The sequence below is a fragment of the Pinus tabuliformis genome, chromosome 8 (genome assembly GCF_031772625.1).
Source record: "Pinus tabuliformis cultivar Carrire ecotype Pingquan chromosome 8, CPIR1, whole genome shotgun sequence".
NCBI lineage: Eukaryota > Viridiplantae > Streptophyta > Pinopsida > Pinales > Pinaceae > Pinus > Pinus tabuliformis.
In genome coordinates this window covers 1925055867-1925076514 of record NC_142294.1, presented here as the reverse complement: position 1 = coordinate 1925076514, position 20648 = coordinate 1925055867, and the positions used below count along the sequence as shown (strand labels likewise).

Here is a 20648-nt window from a genome sequence, read left to right as displayed (position 1 = left end):
TACAATTATTAATTTTTTTAATTAAACAATAATTTTTTTTAATAAAATAATAATTTTTATTTTTAAATAATATTATGTCAATGTATAAATAAATTAAATACTTTTAACTGCCGGGAGAAAATATTTTTGCATTCATAAATAAATAAAACCTCCTGAAAAATCCCAAAGGCATGCAAATGCTGTAGATTAAATACTCAAAACTTACTCTCATTGGAAATCCCTGATAAATTTCTCCGTGTATTCCCCCAAGGCGACTAATTCCCTTCGATACTCGAATACGCGAGTGTGTCAATGCGGGGCCCAGTTCCGAATGTAAGGAAAGCCTAAACCTCGGAGTGGCCTCCTCTTAGGACATCTCGTGGGGACGTTTAATATTTATATCATTAAACAAGAGTTTATCAGTTTGTTTCTATGATTTTCATGCATTTAATGATCTAAATTTATTAGCAAATGCTTAAAATATATCTCAATTTATTAATAAATACTTAAAATTTTAATTAAATTTTGGATCCAAAAGTAATTTGTTAAATGACATGTCTTATTATCAAGTCCAACAACCATACATGGTAACGCACTAGCCACATCTCAATCCATCTTATTGTTTGTTTTGTTGTTTGATATAGAAATTCTAAAGCAACCAGAGTAGCTCCCCACTTCGATCGACTATTAAGACTAGAGTAAAATTAATGTGATGCTCTAGATTTAGTTACATGATAATGGGATACATTACTATGCAAATAAAAAAATTTGCACTTGAGTTCATAGTAAGATCTGAATTGAATTGAAGATGCACTTGAGTTCAAAGTAAGATTTGCAATTGAGTTCATAATTGAAGATGCATTTGAGTTTAAAGTAAGATTTTCACTTGAGTTGCAATTGAATTCATAGTAAGGTTTGTTATATTTTTATTATGTATGGATGATTGAGTAATTCAATAATAAATTCCTTTGATATAAGTGATTGTATTCCCTACTATATTGCAATATTACCATAAATAAGTTGAATTAACATTTACAAATCTTATCTCAGATTTGATATATAATTGCAACACATTTTTTTGTATGTCACACCCATTACCACCTCCAACTCTTCTATACGTAGATCTATAGATTAATCCAAAGTGTCTCAACTCACATGAAACTTTTAAGCATGGTGAAAAAGTGTGAATGTCAATTCATGTTGGGGTGCCTTGTTGTAAAAAATGGTTGCAACAATTGTTATTAATATAACAATCTCTACTTATTTCCCTCCTCAAACTTGTAATTGAGCTTATATGTGTATATATTTTAGATTCGTAGGGGATTATATTCAATTAAAATTTCTACCGATATTGAATCTTATGAAAATAAATGGGATCATTTATATTATTAAAGATATCTCGCTAATATCCATGGATCAAGGTGCAAAGACAAGTCTCAGGAGAGGTTGGGAGGGGTGCCTTCCACCTCGTTGCCTCCCACTGCAATTAAGAGGGGGCGGGGGGGAGAGTGGGGGGGGGGGGGTGTAGGTGGATGTGTGGCCAACCCTTTCCATGCATGAAGCATGCGAGGATTTATTTCCTTTGGTGTGATGGTTCATTTTTCGCAAGGTGCTCAACTTGATTTGTTACTGCATGCATTATGGTATTTATGTAGGGAGTGGGATTATATTTCCCTTTACTCATCGCAGTGGATTCAGAATCCAGGGACATATTGGTTGAGTTATGGAGTGAGGTTTGGTATTTCTCAATTGCATGGTTTGCTTGCATATAGTGTAGCAGTGACAGTGACCTACGAATGCATACATATTCCTTTGCTTTTGTATTATGGGTGTTCAAGTTTTCCATTCGAGGGAGTTGGTGGTGTCTCAGTACTAGGTCCTAAATTTACGACTCTAAAAACTAGGATATTGTGGGATCTTCTACTGGAACCTACAAGTGCCTTCACATAGCTACCATGGTTAAGGACTCTGTCAGCCCCAACAAAATTGGGTAGTGTTTTTTGGGTCTTTGTTTCTCTCCTTCTCGGTGAATTTCATTTTCCTTGTTATGTTTGTGGCTTACTCGTTTATGATTGGTCTCCTATTTACTCTTGAAGTCTCCCTGTCTTTTATGTCTTAAGGTCTTTGGGTATTTGGTGGTTCATGTGACATATTTAATTTATGTTACTTTCCATATCATTTCATGGGTTTTATGGCTTAGTTTTGTCGGTATCCTACTCTTTGGCTTAACCTTGTTCGGTGCCTTGCACACTGTGGTTGCCTGGTTATTTGGTGTTCATGCATGGACGTGTTTTTGCAAGTTGGTTGATCATTGGTTTATTGTATCCATGAGATGGTTTTGGGGACTCTGTTGTCACTATTGTCACTGGTTCATAGTTAGGAGGGACCTTGGTTGGAATTTTCTCTCTTTCAGGGAGTCATTTTAGGCTCTGGTCTTGTGCCTAGTATCCTTTCTATTTGTCCACGATGTATTTTCACAGGATGCGCAAATGTAGAGGGGCTAGTGGGCATGGCTAGCAAGCGCGATCGCATGCTTAGACCTCGAACCAGGAAGCGACTGCCATTTATCACTATTTGACTTTTTGTGCATTTGAAAAGAGATTCATGAGCTAAATATTATGTCATTAATGATCGCCATGCCTATTTTAGATTTGAAAATTATGGAGGAGGTTTCCAATGGGCTGCCTAATCCTAGACATATTATTTTTAAATATAACATTATATGATAATATCTCCCAATACTGGGATTGTAGAGCACCTCCCAGCTCAACATAAATCTAAGTAAACATGAAAATATTCTTAATTAAAATTAACTACATATATATTCATTTATGTTTTAACTATAAGTCGCATTATTTGTTTATAAATTTTATTTTTATTTTTATTTATAAAATTTAAAATTGAACATAGAAATAATTACAATCACATCATGTAAAATGCATTCTCACTATTCAATATTGCATAGTTGAAAGTAAAATGCATTCTCATTGTTCAATATTGCACAACTAGAAGGGATAACCTCATGTAAAATGCATTCTCACTTATCAATATTGAATAGCTGGAAGGGGTAACAACTTGAATAGGTAATCACTTGTTATAACTGAGTATTACTAGCAATTTCCCCAAAAGGTGCAAAGAGAGGCCGATGGGATTATTAAATTGTGATAATTTCAATGACACATGTACATTTGATCCAACAAACCCTTTTTGTAAATAATATGGCCCAATAATATGCCAAAAGGTGTACAAAAAATGCACTTTTTAATATTCAAATAAATCTAGAATTCTTTGCATCTATTGAACATTAATCATAGGAGTTGTATGTGATCTTTTAATAAGATGAATTTACTCTACTCATCCAATTATACCTTAAAGAACATATGGATAAATTGTTTGAATGTTATGCCAATGATTTAAGAAAATATGGTTGGTGTGTTCTTAAGGGAAAATGGCATGACTATGTACATGAAAAAGGTCCATTTTGTTGGAAACATGGGCTTGATCATGTCCTCCTCCACAATCTTCAACTTATGGTATCTAGAAAACCCATCACTGGATGAGTAGGCTTCTCTACCACACACATTATCCAAAATTCCATCAATGAACAATGCCAAGAATGGATCATGCACATAGGATGTAACATAACCATTTTCGAGCATGGGTAATTAGACCAAGGGCTCAAGTTCTTTATCCAACAAAACCCTATAAGCATCGACACTTTTAATCCCCAAAGGCTAAAAAGGGTCTCACTCAAGACACTTACAAGAATCGTAGAACCTTTAGATAAATATCTTGTGCAAAAGATGAGATATTATAACATGACACGAAACATTCATATTTTAACCTAACATGTAAAGATTAATTCAAATGTAGGAAATATTATACTAATCACTTAAAGAACAAATCCATTAGAACACACAACACTCATAGAAATCACAACTATGAAGCTATCTCATTCATTCATCTTAGAAACAAGATATTTACATGATAGAACTCAAATAAATTCTCCATTACAAACCTTGAGAGCTCTACATAGACAACTCATATATTCTATACCCTTCTTCTCACTTCTCCTTCCTCTCTTTCTACCCTAAAAGTTACATAGTCTTTCTTTTACATCCTCTTTATAGGTTCCCCCCGATGGAGACCACACTAACCCATCCCCAAATAAATTACAAAATAGCATAAGTTTATATGTTATTACAAATCCTTCTCAAATGCATTCAGATGCTTGCATAGTATCTTCATCTCTAGCTATGCCTCTTATGCATAGTATCTTTATCTGTAGCATGGGATGCCTCTTATGCAACCTTTTTCCTTGTTGGTGTTGTATATTTGATGCTTGGCCTTCTATGTTTATCATGGTGTAGCATTCTTTGACTTGTCAAAACTTGGATTTGTTAAACTTTGGCTAAAGTGCAATATTTAAGGTGAAATATTTTTCATTTTTGCATGTCTTTCCTTGATTATATTCAACACATTGATGTGAAGCATGTCCTTTTACATATAATTGATTCTATCTTCATGCTTGTGTAAAAGGACTCACTTGACTCATGAAGTTGTGATTGTTGTAGGTTATCTTTTCCATTTATTGCTTTTTTGGTTTGTTAATTAGACCAAATATACATTATATAGGTATGTTGTCTTCTATGTATATCAAAACTACCTTATATTTCATATTAAATTTATTTTTATTATTACATTCTCTAAACTTGAATATAACATATAGTTTTTTGGTAGGTAAGCACCCATGGGGATTTGAACCAGTAACCTATCACAAGGAGTCATGCCTTAACAATGCACCCATTCACCATCGATCCAAAGCCCCATAGACAAATATAATATATAGTTAAATAAATTAGAAAAAATAAATAAAATTACATGTAACATTACACACCATATTTACATATCAGCAACATCACACATAAATATACTTACATCGCCCATAAAAACACTTAAATGATATTCGAGTATGAAGAACTTCTGTCTGAAACTGTTCGCACTTGGAAGAAGGTCAACAGATCTGATACAATCTGTTCTAACTTCATAAACGAAGACCACCTGTGCTTGTACAAGAAGGATGCACACGTAGAAAAATAATACATTTGCCATCACCTTATTTCATTTATACACGTACTTTAATGACCTATAATACTTTTCACGATAACAATATTGCATTACTTGCTTTTCTTCTTGTAGTCTTCACCCAAATGTTCGAGCTTTCCAAGGAAATCACGGATGTAACTTTGTTTATTGGCTGCTATAATATCGCGGGCCTGCGCCGCCTTCGATCTCAACTTCTCCCCTTCCTCTCCAGTCATTGCCATGGTTAGTGGTGTACATATGTTTTCTCTCATAAAAGAGCCATCGTCTCCTCTTTCTATTTCAATTCCTGCTTTCAATTCCACGGCTATTAGCCGGGCATTCAAGCCCTGGTCATTTCGAATGGGGAGGAAAATGAGGGGTATTCCGAAGCTCAGTGACTCAATGGTGGAACCCCATCCACCGTGACTCAGAAACCCACCCAGCGAGGGATGCGAGAGGATTTGCAACTGCGGTACCCAGCCCTGGACGATCAATCCCCGTCCCTGGGTTCGACTCTCGTGTCCCTTGGGGAGGAGCCCTAGCGGGTCATCGCGATCACCATCGGAATGTGGAGGAAAGCGAAGACACCATAGGAACAGGAGCCCACTTGATTCCAAACCTAGCGCCAGCTCCTGAATTTGGTGTCCGGACAGAAATACCTCGCTGCTGAACGACACAAAAATGACTGAGGCTGCCCTCTGCCTGTCTAGCCATTCAAGCACAACGGAGCGCTCGCCCCCGGTGGCGGTGGCGGGGTGGACAACATCCGTGAGCGGATCGACAGAAAAAACAGGAGCTCCGATGGCGTCCTGGAAGAAACGAAAATACTTATCTTCTTCGTGGAAAGAGGATTTCAGAGCCACTGTTGTTGGAATTTAATTCCAACTGCAACAATGAACAGCTGGACAAGAATCTAATCTGCAGTAAATATCCAAGCTGATCAGTGCATCAAAGTCAAGCCCGATATTTTTGCACATAAATATGCATTAAAGTTTCAATTGAATTCCCCTGCAGACAGCCGACTTGTTTTTTGATAGAAGCATCACCGCCTTGCTGCATTAAATACAGAGATAAACATTAGAAGATATTTTGTAATATTTTATTGTTTTAATCAGATATGTTTTAGCATATAAATACCACACAACAGTTCTGTTTTAATGTTAGCAGCTGAAGAATCACACAGAGCAGAGGAGAGCACGCAGCAGCGTGAGGAAGAAGAATAATTTTAGAACAGTGAAATGCACAGCAGTGCAGAAATTTGAATGTAATTTGCTTTCTAGTTGTTTGCTGATAGAAAGGGTAGATGTTATTTGTGTGGAATAGAAGCATTCCTTGGTAAATCTATTTTGTAATAGAAGTTGTGAAATTCCCTCAGTATGAGGAAGACAAATCTGTAACAGTTAGTTTATTTTGATGAATACAAGTTAATTTTTTCTGTTGCTGTTACACCATCACCGTTGTTGTTACACCGTAACTCAAAAAATACTTGACGTAAAAAATTTACGTTGCTGCAACACCACGAACAACGTTGCTGCAACACAAGTTACAACAACTGAAGAAAAAACTGCGCTGCTGCAACACCATTTCCAGAGAACAAATTTTTCTGTTTTCTGAGTTAAAAACAGAGTATTTTTCTGTGTTAAAACAGAGTGTTATTCTGCATTGCTGCAACACCAAACTCAGTTGCTGCAACACCAAACTGTGTTGCTGAAACACCGTTTCCAGCAAGCAATTTTCTGTTTTTCTGTGCAAAAACAGAGTATAAAAAATAGAGCAATTTTTGTTTGTCTGTTATGGAATTTATCAGAAAATTCCAACATGGTATCAGAGCTGCTCTAGGCACTCAGTGAGTCAAAAACAGAGCTTGTTTTTCACTGTAGGAGCTGTAAGAAGTTTGTTGAGCAGATTTTTCCAGCAGAGAAAGTTTTTTGCTTGTTTTCAAAATACAGTCAGTATCTTTTCTTTACCAATACAGGTTAAGATGGCAGATGTTGGAACAAGTTTTACAAATCCCCAACTGCCTTAGTTTAATGGGAAAAATTATAGTTATTGGTCCATAACAATGAAAGCATTGTTTGCTTCTCAAGGAATATGGGAGCTGGTTGAAACTGGCTATGCTGAACCTGCAGATGCAACAACATTGGCTGCTTTGACAGTAGCAGAAAGAGACCAGTTGAAGGGTGACAGAAAGAAGGATGCCAAAGCCCTCTTTTTCCTCTTCCAATCAGTACATGAAAGTGTTTTTCCGCGGATTGCTGTAGCAACAAAATCTAAGGAGGCATGGGATATTCTCCAAACTGCCTACCAAGGCATGGAGAAGGTGAATACTGCAAAGTTGCAGATGTTGAGGAGAGACTTTGAAAATCTCAGCATGAAGGAATCTGATACAATAGATTCATTCTTCACTTAGGTTATTGGCTTGATAACCCAGATAAGATCTCATGGTGAGATTCTTGAAGATAGAAGGATTGTAGAGAAAATATTGAGATGTTTACCCTCAAGGTTTGAATCTATTGTGGTGGCAATAGAAGAAATAAAAGATCTCTCACAGTTCACGGTAGATGAGCTGAGTGCTTCTCTTTTGTCTCATTAACACAGACTGAGTAGAGGAGCAAATTCCTCTTTTGAGCAAGCATTTAAGACTCAGATGTCTTTTGGACAAAGAAGAGGTCGAGGCAGAGCAAATAACAGAGGTCGTGGTAGAAGCCAAAACAAAGGCATAAATTACCCTGCTAGCACAAGCGGAAGGAGCTGCAATCAGAACCAAGCTAAAGGTTCAAGCAAACAGCAAGCTCATGGACAAAGGTATGACAAATCCCAAGTCCAATGTCATTATTGTAAGAAAATTGGGCACTAGACCAATGAATGTAAGAAAAAACAAAATGACATGAATAATAGGCAGAATGCTAATTTTGCAAATGAAGAAGATAAGAACCCAAAGAACGTGTTGTTAACATGTAACATAGCACAAGACGAACAAGAAGATTTTTGGTTCTTAGACTCAGGTTGTAGTAATCACATGACTGGAAATATTGCAATGTTTGCCAATCTGGATGAAAATGTGAAATCTGAGGTAAAAATAGGGACTGATGATAAGATAACTGTCAAGGGTAAGGGCAGAGTCAGTATTTGAGCAAAAAATGGAGAACAGATGATTGTGCTAGAGGTATACTATGTACCTGGTCTGAAATGTAATCTTTTGAGCATTGGACAGCTCATAAACAAAGGTTACAACGTGTTCTTCAAAGGTGATTTATGTACTATCAGAGACATACCTCCAAGTAAGAAGATCATTACATAGGTGCAGATGACTAGCAATAGAATGTTTCCTCTCAAACTCAGGGCAGATTTGAAGGAAGGCAGAACTATTGCGGCTGTAACACAAGAAGTCTTTCAGGAACAGGTGAAAGATGTGAATTGGTTGTGGCATTTGAGATTTGGAAATCTCAATTTCGGAGGCCTAAATCTGTTGCACAGAAATGGCATGGTAAAGGGATTGCCGTTGATTGAGAAACCGGACAGCCTTTGTGAAGGCTGCATCTTGGGCAAGCAACACAAGGAAAGCTTTCCAGTAGGAAAGAGTATAAGGGCAAAAGCACCCTTGGAAATTGTTCATTCTGATGTGTGCGGACCGATGCAAATACCATCATTTGCTGGAAATAAATATGTTTTAACTTTTATTGATGATTACACCAGAAAGACATGGGTGTATATGCTGAAACAGAAGAGTGAAGTGTTTGAGAAATTCCGCCACTTCAAAACTCTTGTTGAAAAGCAGAGTGGGCATTATATCAAAGTGCTCAGAATAGATAGAGGAGGAGAGTACATCTCCCAAGACTTTCTGCGTTTTTGCAGAGAGAATGGCATACAAAAGCAGTTCACAGCAAGGTATACACCTCAGAAAAACGGTGTTGCTGAAAGAAAGAATAGGACCATTCTTGACATGGTCAGAAGTATGCTGAAGGCAAAACACTTGCCGTATGAGTATTAGGTAGAAGTTGTTACTTGCGCAGTTTACATCTTGAATAGATGCCCAACTAAAGCTGTCATGAACAGAATACCAGAAGAGGCATGGAGTGGTCAAAAGCAAACTGTCACTCACATGAGAGTATTCGGTTGTGTTGCATATGCACATGTACCGGATCAGCTAAGGAAAAAGCTTGATAGTAAGGGGTAGAAGTGTGTCTTTATTGGATATTGTGATGAGTCAAAAGCATACAAACTCTATAATCCATCCACCAAGAAATTAATTATAAGCAGAGATGTGCAGTTCATTGAAGATGAAGCTTGGGATGGAAGCTTAGAAAAAACAGTGAATGTGAAGACAATTGTGTCTCATGAAGAACAAGAGGAAGGGACAGCAGCAAATAATCCTTCCTTGGTGGCTCCTCCTACACCACAGCAAGTACAACAAACCACACCACAAGCTGGAATCCGAACAGCCTTGAGAAGTCAAGGAAGAACAGATGTTGTTACACCACAAACAGCTGATGCTGAAACACCACAGGGATCTGAAATACCCTCAAGTTCGGATGGAACTCCAAGCACACCAAGAAGACCAAGATTCAGAAATCTGAATGAGATTTATGAACAAGGAGAGGTAAGTAACAATACCGGTCTGAATTCATTATTCGCTTTGTATTGTCATATTGATGACCCAATCCATTTTGAAGATGCTGTAAATGAAGATAAATGGATTGAAGCAATGAATGAAGAAATTGGTGCAATTGAGAAGAGTAAAACATGGGAGTTAGTGGACCTCCTTGAAGGCAAGGATGCCATTGGAGTTAAGTGGGTCTATAAGACCAAAAGCAATGTTGAAGGTAAGATTGACAGGCACAAAGCAAGACTTGTTGTGAAAGGCTACAAGCAGCAACAAGGCAAAGACTATGATGAAACCTTTGCACCAGTAGCAAGGATGGAAACAGTGAGAACAGTGTTGTCTATTGCAGCACAACACAAATGGAAGATTTATTAGATGGATGTTAAATCTGCATTCCTGAATGGAGTGTTAAAAGAAGAGGTTTATGTTGATCATCCTCCGGGCTATGAAGTTGAAGGCCAAGAGCATAAAGTTTGTAAATTGAAAAAGGCTCTTTATGGGTTGAAGCAAGCTCCAAGAGCATGGTACAGCAGAATTGATGCTTATCTGATTGAGAATGGGTTTGATAAGTGTGATGGTGAACCCACACTCTACATAAAGCAGAATGACGGTAAGATTATTATTGTTGTTTTATATGTAGATGATCTGATTTTTACTAGTAATGATGCTTCTCTCATTGCTGATTTTAAAGCAGTCATGAAAAGTGAATTTGAAATGACTGACTTGGGCTTCTTAAGATATTTTCTTGCAAAGTGAAAATGGTGTTTTCATTTCTCAAGATAAATATGTAGAAGCTGTGTTGAAGAGATTTAACATGCAGAACAGCAAGGCTGCTGTGACTCCAACAGCAGTGGGGCTGAAATTGTCCAAAGAAGACAGCAGCAAATATTTTGATCCAAAACTGTACAAGAGCATAGTTGGAAGCCTTATGTACTTGACTGCAACTAGGTCGGACATTATGCATGCTGTGAGTTTAATCTCCAGATTTATGGAAAGACCGAAAGAGACTCATTGGCAGGCAGCCAAGAGAATTCTAAGGTATGTGAATGGAACGAAGGGGTTTGGTATTTTATACTCCTCTTCTGAAAGTTTCATGTTGATAGGTTACACTGACAGTGATTGGGCTGGAAGTGTTGATGATAGGAAAAGCACATCGGGATATGTGTTTCATATGGGATCGGGAGCCATCTCATGGGCTTCCAAGAAGCAACCAGTTGTGGCTTTGTCAACAGCAGAGACAGAGTATGTGGCAGCAACAGCAGCAGCATGCCAAGCAGTAAGGAATTTTCAGGGTAAGTTCCTCAGAAAGAACACCAAAAGGACACCGCTCACAACCAGATCACAGATCAATACACCAGTATTTTTGACGTGGTTAAAACCCTCAAAGAGGGAAACAGTCCACAGCCTGCGCCAACGTGGCTACTACAGGCAATTTATTAATCAAAGAATGAAAATTTACATAAGCTTCTCTCATGCACGGATTACCCGAACAATGACCCTCCATGCGCTTTAAATAGAACTCAAGGACCAATCGGGTGTCAAGCCACGGATCAAGTGTCGGTAATATCGAGGAGAGAGTGAACCGTCGGATCACTACATATCGTGACCGTTAGATTGTAAGTTACAAAATGTACAATGGTAAAGAAACACACTTTACCTAACTCTATACCTAACTCTATACTAGACCAAGTTGAACTTAACTATTTCCTATGTGTCGGAATATCCTAACATCCCCCCTTAAGAACAACTTGGGATAGGATTGAAGGATTTACAAATATGACACAATAGGAGAAGGAAGGAGGCACTAGAGCCTATCCCCCCTTAGTGACAACTTCCTGAACTCCAAGCATATATCGAAGTTTAGTGAACTTCGCCTCTGTGAGAGCCTTTGTGAAGATGTCTGCAACCTGAACATCTGTTAAACAATATTGCACTTCAAGAACATGGTCATGAATGAGCTTTCTGATGAAGTGCATGTGTAGTTCAATGTGTTTGCTGCGCTGATGTTGGACTGGGTCTTTGCATAGCTGAATGGCACTTTGATTATCACACCAAAGTGTGGTTGGATGTTGCTGCTCAAAGCCAAACTCTGATAGGATCTGACGAAGCCACAAGGCTTCCTTACTGGCTTCCACGGCACCACGATACTCTGCTTCTGCTGACGAAAGAGAAATGGCAGCCTGTTTCTTACAAGCCCATGTAATAGGTCCTGAACCAAGAGTGAAGACATAATCGGCAGTAGACTTCCGATCATCAGGGTCACCAACCCAATCAGAATCGGTGAAACCAACTAATAGAGGAGTTACTTTGGCACTGTAATGAATCCCAAACTGTACTGTACCTCGAACATAACGAAGTATTCTTTTAGCTGCTTTCCAATGACTTTCACGGGGTTTTTGCATAAAACGAGAAACAAGGCCAACAGCAAAGGAAAGGTCAGGACGAGTATGGGTTAGATACAAAAGTTTTCCTACAAGTTGACGGTATAAGGTAGCATCAACTTCAGGAGAAGTACAAGAGACTGAAAGTTTGACTCCAGAATGAAAGGGAGAAGGGGCTGGCTTACAGTCTTCCATGTGAAAATGACGAAGAATATCACAAGCATACTTGGACTGGGAAAGGGAAATACCCTCCTTGGATTGCAAGACTTGAAGACTGAGAAAATAGTGTAAGTGTCCTAAGTCTGTCATTTCAAATTTCTTTTTAAGGCTGGACTTCACATGGTTTATAAGGTTGGGATCACTACCAGTAAGAATAAGATCATCAACATAAAGAACAAGGATGATAAGAGAGTTGCCCACTTTCTTGTTGTAGACAGTATTGTCAGAATAACACCTAGAAAAGCCAGATTCTAAAAGAAAGTTGTCCATTTTGGCATACCAAGCCCGAGGAGCTTGCTTGAGACCATAAAGAGATTTCTTAAGTCGACATACAAGGCTGGAGTCTGTTTGGATGAAGCCAATGGGTTGTTCCATATAGATTTCTTCATGCAAGTCCCCATGCAAGAAGGCAGATTTAACATCCATCTAATGGACTTCCCATTTTAAAGAGGCAGCAAGGGAAAGAACAAGGCGGATAGAGTTCATTTTGGCAATAGGGGAGAAGGTTTCAGTGTATTCAATGCCTTCAACCTGTGAAAAGCCCTTAGCAACAAGATGAGCTTTATGTTTATCAACTTTCCCATCTGGTCCATACTTGGTTCTGTAAACCCATTTACATCTAACAAGTTTGCGTCCCTTTGGTAGAGGAACAAGATCCCATGTATCATTTGCCAACAATGAATGATATTCTTCATTCATAGCTGCTTCCCAATGTGGATGGCTTGAAGCTTCTGCAAAAGTGTCAGGATCATGATTTACTGGAGCTTGAGCCGGTAAAGAAGAGGCTCTTTCAAACTGAGAACGTGTACGTCGTTGATCTGTAGGATCACCGGCAAAGATTACCTGCTGCATCCCGAGTAGCACAGACCCATCTTGGAAGTTGAGGATCCTGAGAAGGTTGGGGAGGATTGTCATCCTCACTTTCATCATCTGAAGAAGAAATGTTTTCAAAAGTAGAAGAGATAGGAAGAGGTGGCACATCCGCCGGACTAGGCTCACATGCCGATTTATTTTCATCAAATTTTACATCTCTTCTAATGATAACATTTTTGGACTTAAATGGAATAAGTCTATAACCTTTTACATCTTCAGAATATCCAACAAAAGTACATTTCTCACTCTTAGGTTCTAAAGCTTTATGCTTTTCATCTGGAATATGGGCCCATGCTTCACTTCCAAAAACACGAAAGTGACTTACATCTAGTTTAATGGAACTCCAAGCTTCTCTGGAGTGATATTCTTTAGAACCTTAGTGGGAGTGCGATTTATTATATAATTTGCACAATTAATTGCTTCGGCCCAAAAACTAAGACTGAGTCCTTTATATTGCAGCATACAATTAGCCATTTCCTTTAAGGTGCGATTTTTCCTTTCAGCTACACCATTTTGTTGTGGAGTGTATGGAACAGTATGTTGCATTTGAATTCCATTTTCGGTGCAAAAGTTGATGAATGTGTTTTTAACATATTCTCCACCATTATCAGTTCTTAGCTTAAGAATTTGATGTCCAGATTGTTTTTCAACAAAGGCTTTGAAGGCCAAAAAAGTGTTAAATACTTCGCTCTTGAGTTTTAAGAAGTATACCCAAGTGCGTCTGGAGAAATCATCAATGAAAGTTAAGAAATACTTGCAGCTAGAGAATGAAGCAACAGGAAGTGGACCACATAAATCACTGTGCACAAGCTGTAAAGGGGCTGAGGCGTGCCAAAAGGCACATTTTTCAAAACTGTCCCGATGATGTTTTCCGAGTACACATTCGGAACAAACACCATCTCTGCAAGATACCATAGGAAGACCTGTCACCATATCTTCTTTACATAGATGCTGAAGGGAGCGATAGTTTAAGTGACCAAATCGCTCATGCCAAATTTTGCTCACTTCATCATTATGAGCAACAAATACTGAGGGAAGATTTGATGACCCAAAGTTGTGAAACTTATACAACCTTGTGGAATCATCAGCAATACCAGTAGCCAGAATCTGTTTAGGATCTCTCAGATCCTTGATTACAACATCATGAGGTGAAAATTCAACAATTTTACCTTCACCTGAATGAGTTATCTGATATACAAATAGAAGGTTGCAGGATAAGGTTGGAACACATAATACATCATTAAACTGACCATTGTCTAGATGAACAGTTCCAGTCCCTACAACATTAAGAGATCTATCATCACCAACATATATATTTTTGGTGTTACAATCATTTAAAGAAGAAAACATGGCTTGGTTTTTGGCCATGTGATAAGAGGCTCCAGAACCAATGAGCCACTCATGAGAATGAGAAGAAGAAGATACATTTAATGCATAACCAGACTGAGATGATTGACAGCGACATGCAGAAAGTGCCATTCCTGAAGATGAAGTTGAAGTTGAAGTTGAAGAATGCTCCACATGGATGTTATGTTTCTTCATTGCGGCTTCCAAGGCTTCCATCTTCTTAAAGCATTTAGATTCTAAGTGGCCATCTCGATTAAAAAAGTTACAATGTCTATCAGTCTTCTTCCATTTGTTTTTATTGGTCTTATCATTTTGCTGAAATGATCTTTCATTTTGAGGCTGAGTTTGCTTAGGACTCTTGTTTGGTTTAGGACCATTCTTTTTAGGATATGACTTCTTAGGATTCTTTGAATTTGGTTTCTGCTGGGCGGCTAACACTTTCTTGGAAGAGTTTCCAAGATTAAGAAGACCAAGGTGTAAGAGTTTTTCGTGTTCTCTTATTAAAGAATCACAAAAAGAGTCAAAGGAAGGGGCCTTGTAGTCTTTTCCTTGACAAATGAAAGCTTCCCTTGTAGAATGGAAGGTGGAAACAAATACAGAGTAGGCTGGTCCCAACTTAGTAAGGATGGAATAAATAAGGTTACTATCTTCTTTCTTAACCTTAACACCTTCCAAGAGATATCTAAGGGTCTTGAATTTGGACAAGAAATCTTCAATGCAAGAAAAATTATTAGGATCCAATGTAAGCAACTCATTTTCAAGTTGATGGGCTCTAATTTCATTTTTAATCCCAAAAACTTTAGTGATTTGTTCCAATGCTTCATGAGGAGTTTCAAGTTCTGCAATGTGGAATCTAAGATCAGGAGAAATAGACATCCCTATCAAACCACGTGCTTGATCTTGTCTATTTTCCCATTTTGCAGCCTTGTCTTCATCTTTTGGTTTCTTCTCTTGGCCTGTGGCTATTCTGTAGAGACCTTTACTTCTAAGTAAATCTTCCATGTAGGCTATCCATTGGAAGTAGTTAGTGCTGTCAAGAATGACTTGGCATGGACTTTCCATTTTTTTAAAAACTGAAGCTGAAGATGCTGAAAGTAAGTGTTCCAATGGATAGATCTTGAAAAATTAGTCTGTTTTAAAAAAAACGGCTCTGAAAAAGGCTTCCGGATGAAGAAGTTATGGCTTTTTGAAAAAAAAAATTGTTGAAGTTGCTGGCAAAGTGCGCGAATGTGCGGGAATGAAATAATCCGCCCCCACAAAATGGAGACTTGAACCCAAGACCTCTATTCTCTTAAAATAGCTTTGAACCAATTGATCTATACAAAAAATTTGAGAGAGAGAGAGAGAGAGAGAGAGAGAGAGAGGGGGGGGGGGCCTTGGTTTGCGTGCTTGCCTTGAGAAAGCTCTTTTTCCCTACAAAACACAAAACACAAAACCCAACACGGACATGCAAAGAAAACGAACCTTATGGCTCGAAGTTAGCTTTAGCCTAAAAACTAGATATTTTCAAAAATGAACCTTGCGGCTCAAAGTTAGCTTTAGCCGAAAAACTAAATATTTTTCTCAATGTTTCTGATTTTCCGAGATCACACTAAGGTGCAGGGAAAAGAGCATACGCATGAGAAAAATCCTTCCCTTCTGTTTCTGATTTGCCCAGATCGTACAGAGTCGCAGGGAAAAGAGCATACGCAGAAATGAAAGGTATAGATCCGGTTAAAAAAAAGCTAAATAAACCGAAACCGAAATAAGCGGAGAGAAAATAACATTAAACGGCAAATAAAGACTGTATACCTCCAGATCTTAAAAATGACGTAGATAGGGCTACCAGAAACCTTTTCACGTGAAATGAAAGGGGTTCCTCACTGGAACAGATGCTCCGAACACAACAGAGCAGTCCTCTTGGCCCGAAAGCAGTCAGAAACAGTAGATCTAGGAAACGACAGCCGCATGCAGTTCTACCGGCTTCCGATTTGGATCACCAACGGACGCGGCCCTCAAATAGCTCTGATACCATGTAGGAATTTTCAGGGTAAGTTCCTCAGAAAGAACACCAAAAGGACACCGCTCACAACCAGATCACAGATCAATACACCAGTATTTTTGACGTGGTTAAACCCCTCAAAGAGGGAAACAGTCCACGGCCTGCGCCAACGTGGCTACTACAGGCAATTTATTAATCAAAGAATGAAAATTTACATAAGCTTCTCTCATGCACGGATTACCCGAACAATGACCCTCAATGCGCTTTAAATAGAACTCATGGACCAATCGGGTGTCAAGCCGCGGATCAAGTGTCGGTAATACCGAGGAGAGAGTGAACCGTCGGATTGTAAGTTACAAAATGTACAACGGTAAAGAAACACACTTTACCTAACTCTATACCTAACTCTATACTAGACCAAGTTGAACTTAACTATTTCCTATGTGTCGGAATATCCTAACATGGCTGAGAAGAGTTCTCAAAGATTTGTGTCATGAACAAGAAAAGGGCACAACCATTTACTGTGACAATAGCTCAGCAATAGCATTGTCTAAAAACTCTGTTTTTCATAAAAGAACAAAGCACATAAACACCAAAATTTCACTTCATACGTGAATTGGTTAAAAATGGTGAGATTGTTTTGCAGCATTGCAGAACAGAGGATCAGCTAGCTGACATCTTGACAAAACCATTAGCAAAGAAAGGTTTTGATCATTTCAGGAAATGTCTGGGTATGCAGCAGTTGAAATTAAGGGGGAGTGTTGGAATTTAATTCCAACCGCAACAATGAACAGCTAGACAAGAATCTGATCTGCAGTAAATATCCAGGCTGATCGGTGCATCAAAGTCAAGCCCGATATTTTTGCACACAAATATGCATTAAAGTTTCAATTGAATTCCCCTGCAGACAGCCGACTTGTTTTTTGATAGAAGCATCACCGCCTTGCTGCATTAAATACAGAGATAAACATTAGAAGATATTTTGTAATATTTTATTGTTTTAATCAGATACGTTTTAGCATATAAATACCACACAACAGTTCTGTTTTAATGTTAGCAGCTGAAGAATCACACAAAGCAGAGGAGAGCACGTAGCAGCGTGAGGAAGAAGAATAATTTCAGAACAGTGAAATGCACAGCAGTGCAGAAATTTGAATGTAATTTGCTTTCTGGTTGTTTGCTGATAGAAAGTTTAGACGTTATTTGTGTGGAACAAAAGCGTTCCTTGGTAAATCTATTTTGTAATAGAAGTTGTGAAATTCCCTCAGTATGACGAAGACAAATCTGTAACAGTTAGTTTATTTTGATGAATACAAGTTAATTTTTTCTGTTGCTGTTACACCGTCACCGTTGCTGTTACACCGTAACTCAAAAAATACTTGACGTAAAAAATTTACGTTGCTGCAACACCACGAACAGCGTTGCTGCAACACAAGTTACAACAACTGAAGAAAAAACTGCGTTGCTGCAACACCATTTCCAGAGAACAAATTTTTCTATTTTCTGAGTTAAAAACAGAGTATTTTTCTGTGTTAAAATAGAGTGTTATTCTGCATTGCTGCAACACCAAACTCAGTTGCTGCAACACCAAACTGTGTTGCTGAAACACCGTTTCCAGCAAGAAATTTTCTGTTTTTCTGTGCAAAAACAGAGTATAAAAAACAGAGCAATTTTTGTCTGTCTGTTATGGAATTTATCTGAAAATTCCAACAACTGTGACGCATCCTTCCAGGCATTTAACCACCCGAGAACCTGGAGAAAGTAGGCCGGGTATTGTTCCGTTCAAAAGTAACAGATCCCGGCCCTCGTACAGCCTGAGAGTGATCGCCGAAGACAGAAACCCAATAGGCGGCGCCGCCATCTGCTCGGCAGTTAGATCTTGGTTCGTCAATTTAGAAGGGTGAACGACGTGAGAGCAGAAGGTAGCGTAAAAAACACAAAAATAAATGGCCAGAACGCTTATCTCCGCAGCCGCGCTCTGCACCCAATATTGCACGAAGTCGTGGACGAGATAATCCAGCGAGAGCTGCCCGAGCAGGCTTCGGAATGACTTCTCCATGACGTCTATAGCTTTCTTCAACAGAAGTGCCATTTCCGGCGGGATGTCTGCAGTGCATTCCGCTCCGGGAGTCAGTCCCTCCGTGGACGGTAACGAAAGTTCCAGCAGATCGATCCGGCCTGGACACTCCTGAAGCTGTAAGGATCGCTTTATTCTGGAAATGTTAAGAGGCGTGGAGAGGAAGGAGACTGTGTGGCCGTGGCTTGCAAGAGCCTTGGAGAGCTCTAAGAGGGATTTATGTGGCCCTGTGCCAACCATGGAAATACCAGAAAGTGAAGCTTTTTCTCGCCACTTTGATTGTCCATCACAAGCTTCCTTATCAGAGAGTTGTATTCTCTCGTTCATCCATCATGACAATATAAACTACATTGCACACAACTACCATTCACCGTAAGGCTTTGAATGGCATAGTACCATTCAAATATTGAAAATTATTAATGTTAATTCGGGACAGTCCGTTAGAGCAGGATTTTAGGAAAGTGTACTGAACGTCAAATCTGTGAAGAACTCCATTATTAGATTGGCGTGGTTTACCAATGGTAAATTATCACACGTTTAATTGAATCTATAATAATTGAATCGTGTTTTTGATGACGTAATTTTTTTCTGTAAAAAAAAAATTGATACAGTGGTGTTTCAATTCTAGTTTTGATAATGGAAATGGATTTACCATCAGAAATTTCGTCACTTAAAATCTTAAATCTCTTCAGGCGGACACCTAAAATCTTAAATCTTAGATAATTTAGATTTTTCAAAATATCTTCTTAGATTCCCCAAAATTTCTATCAAAATTTATCAAAATTGTCAGGCTAGGGTAACTCCAGAATAAATGAGCGGAAGAAAGAACTGATGTATTATTCATTAGCTATCTATTATTTATATACATACATATGACGGATCAGTTCATCTTCTTGATGACTGTCCAGTTCACCCATCCGTTTCGGATTAGGTGTCAACATTCCCCCCCTTAATCTAAAGGGATGTTGGTGAGTCCAAGCATCGTTCTGAATCTTTCAAGCTTTTCTCTTCCAAGAGCTTTGGTGAAGATGTCTGCAATTTGCTCGTTTGTGGAACAATGGCGGAGATGGATTGTTTTGGCCTCAACATGATGTCGGATCGGATGATATTTAGTATTGATGTGCTTAGTACGATCATGGAACTTTGGGTTCTTGGCCAACTTTATTGCAGAGGTGTTATCAATCATGAGTGGAGTTGATTGTATTTGTTTTACCTGCAAGTCTTCAAGAATTTTCCTGAGCCACACAATTTCTTTCGTTGCTTCAGCTGCTGCCGCATATTCTGCTTCTGTTGTGGAATCTGCTGGTACTGATTGTTTGCATGATCTCCAGGAGACAGTGCCTGATCCAAGACTCATAGCATATCCTGAAGTAGATACCCCAGTTTCTTTGTCTCCATCGAAGTCTGAATCAGAGTATCCAATCAAGTTGAAGTCGTCCACCTGTGTATACTTGATTCCAAGGTCTTGAGTTCCCTTCAAGTACCTTAGAACTCTTTTTGCAGCAGACCAATGTCCCTCACAAGGCTTTTGCATAAACTTGGAGAGGATTCCAACAGCAAATGAAATGTCTGGTCTGGTAGTAGTGAGGTAGATGAGACTTCCTACAAGCTGTCTATACTTTGTTGCATCCTCAAATTCCTTTCCTTCAATAGATGTGAGCTTCAAGTTTTGTTCCATTGGAGTAGAAAGAGGATTGCACTCTGTCATGCCAAATCTGTTTAACAAATCTCCAATGTATTTCCTTTGAGAAGAAATATGGACTTTGGATGTTGGGTTACTTCAATGCCAAGATAGTAATGAACATAGCCCAAATCAGTCATTTCAAAAAAAAATCCTAATTCTTTCTTTATGGATGCAATATAGCTTTCATTGTTCCCTGTCATTAAAAGATCATCTACATATACCACAAGATATACAACTGTTTTGCCAACTTTCTTGACAAATAAAGTTTCATCATCAAGATCAAAATGATTGAAGTTGAGTTTCAGAAGATGCTCAGTTAGTTTTTCATACCAGGCTCATGGTGCTTGTTTGAGGCCATACAAGGACTTCACAAGTTTGCATACTTTATGTTCATGTCCTTTCACAGCAAATCCTTCAGG

General features: G+C 38.5%; 1 protein-coding gene across 1 annotated transcript; it reads right to left on the bottom strand.

Moving 5' to 3' along the window:
* Positions 1-5156: 5156 nt before the first annotated feature.
* On the bottom strand, positions 5157-18872 carry LOC149244211 (UDP-glycosyltransferase 91C1-like). Its single transcript, XM_089371472.1, has 2 exons — positions 18221-18872; positions 5157-5926 (listed from the first exon to the last, which is right to left on the bottom strand). Exons 1-2 carry the CDS (start codon positions 18870-18872, stop codon positions 5157-5159), a joined length of 1422 nt encoding a protein of 473 aa, XP_089227598.1.
* Between the last annotated feature and the right edge of the window lie 1776 nt (positions 18873-20648).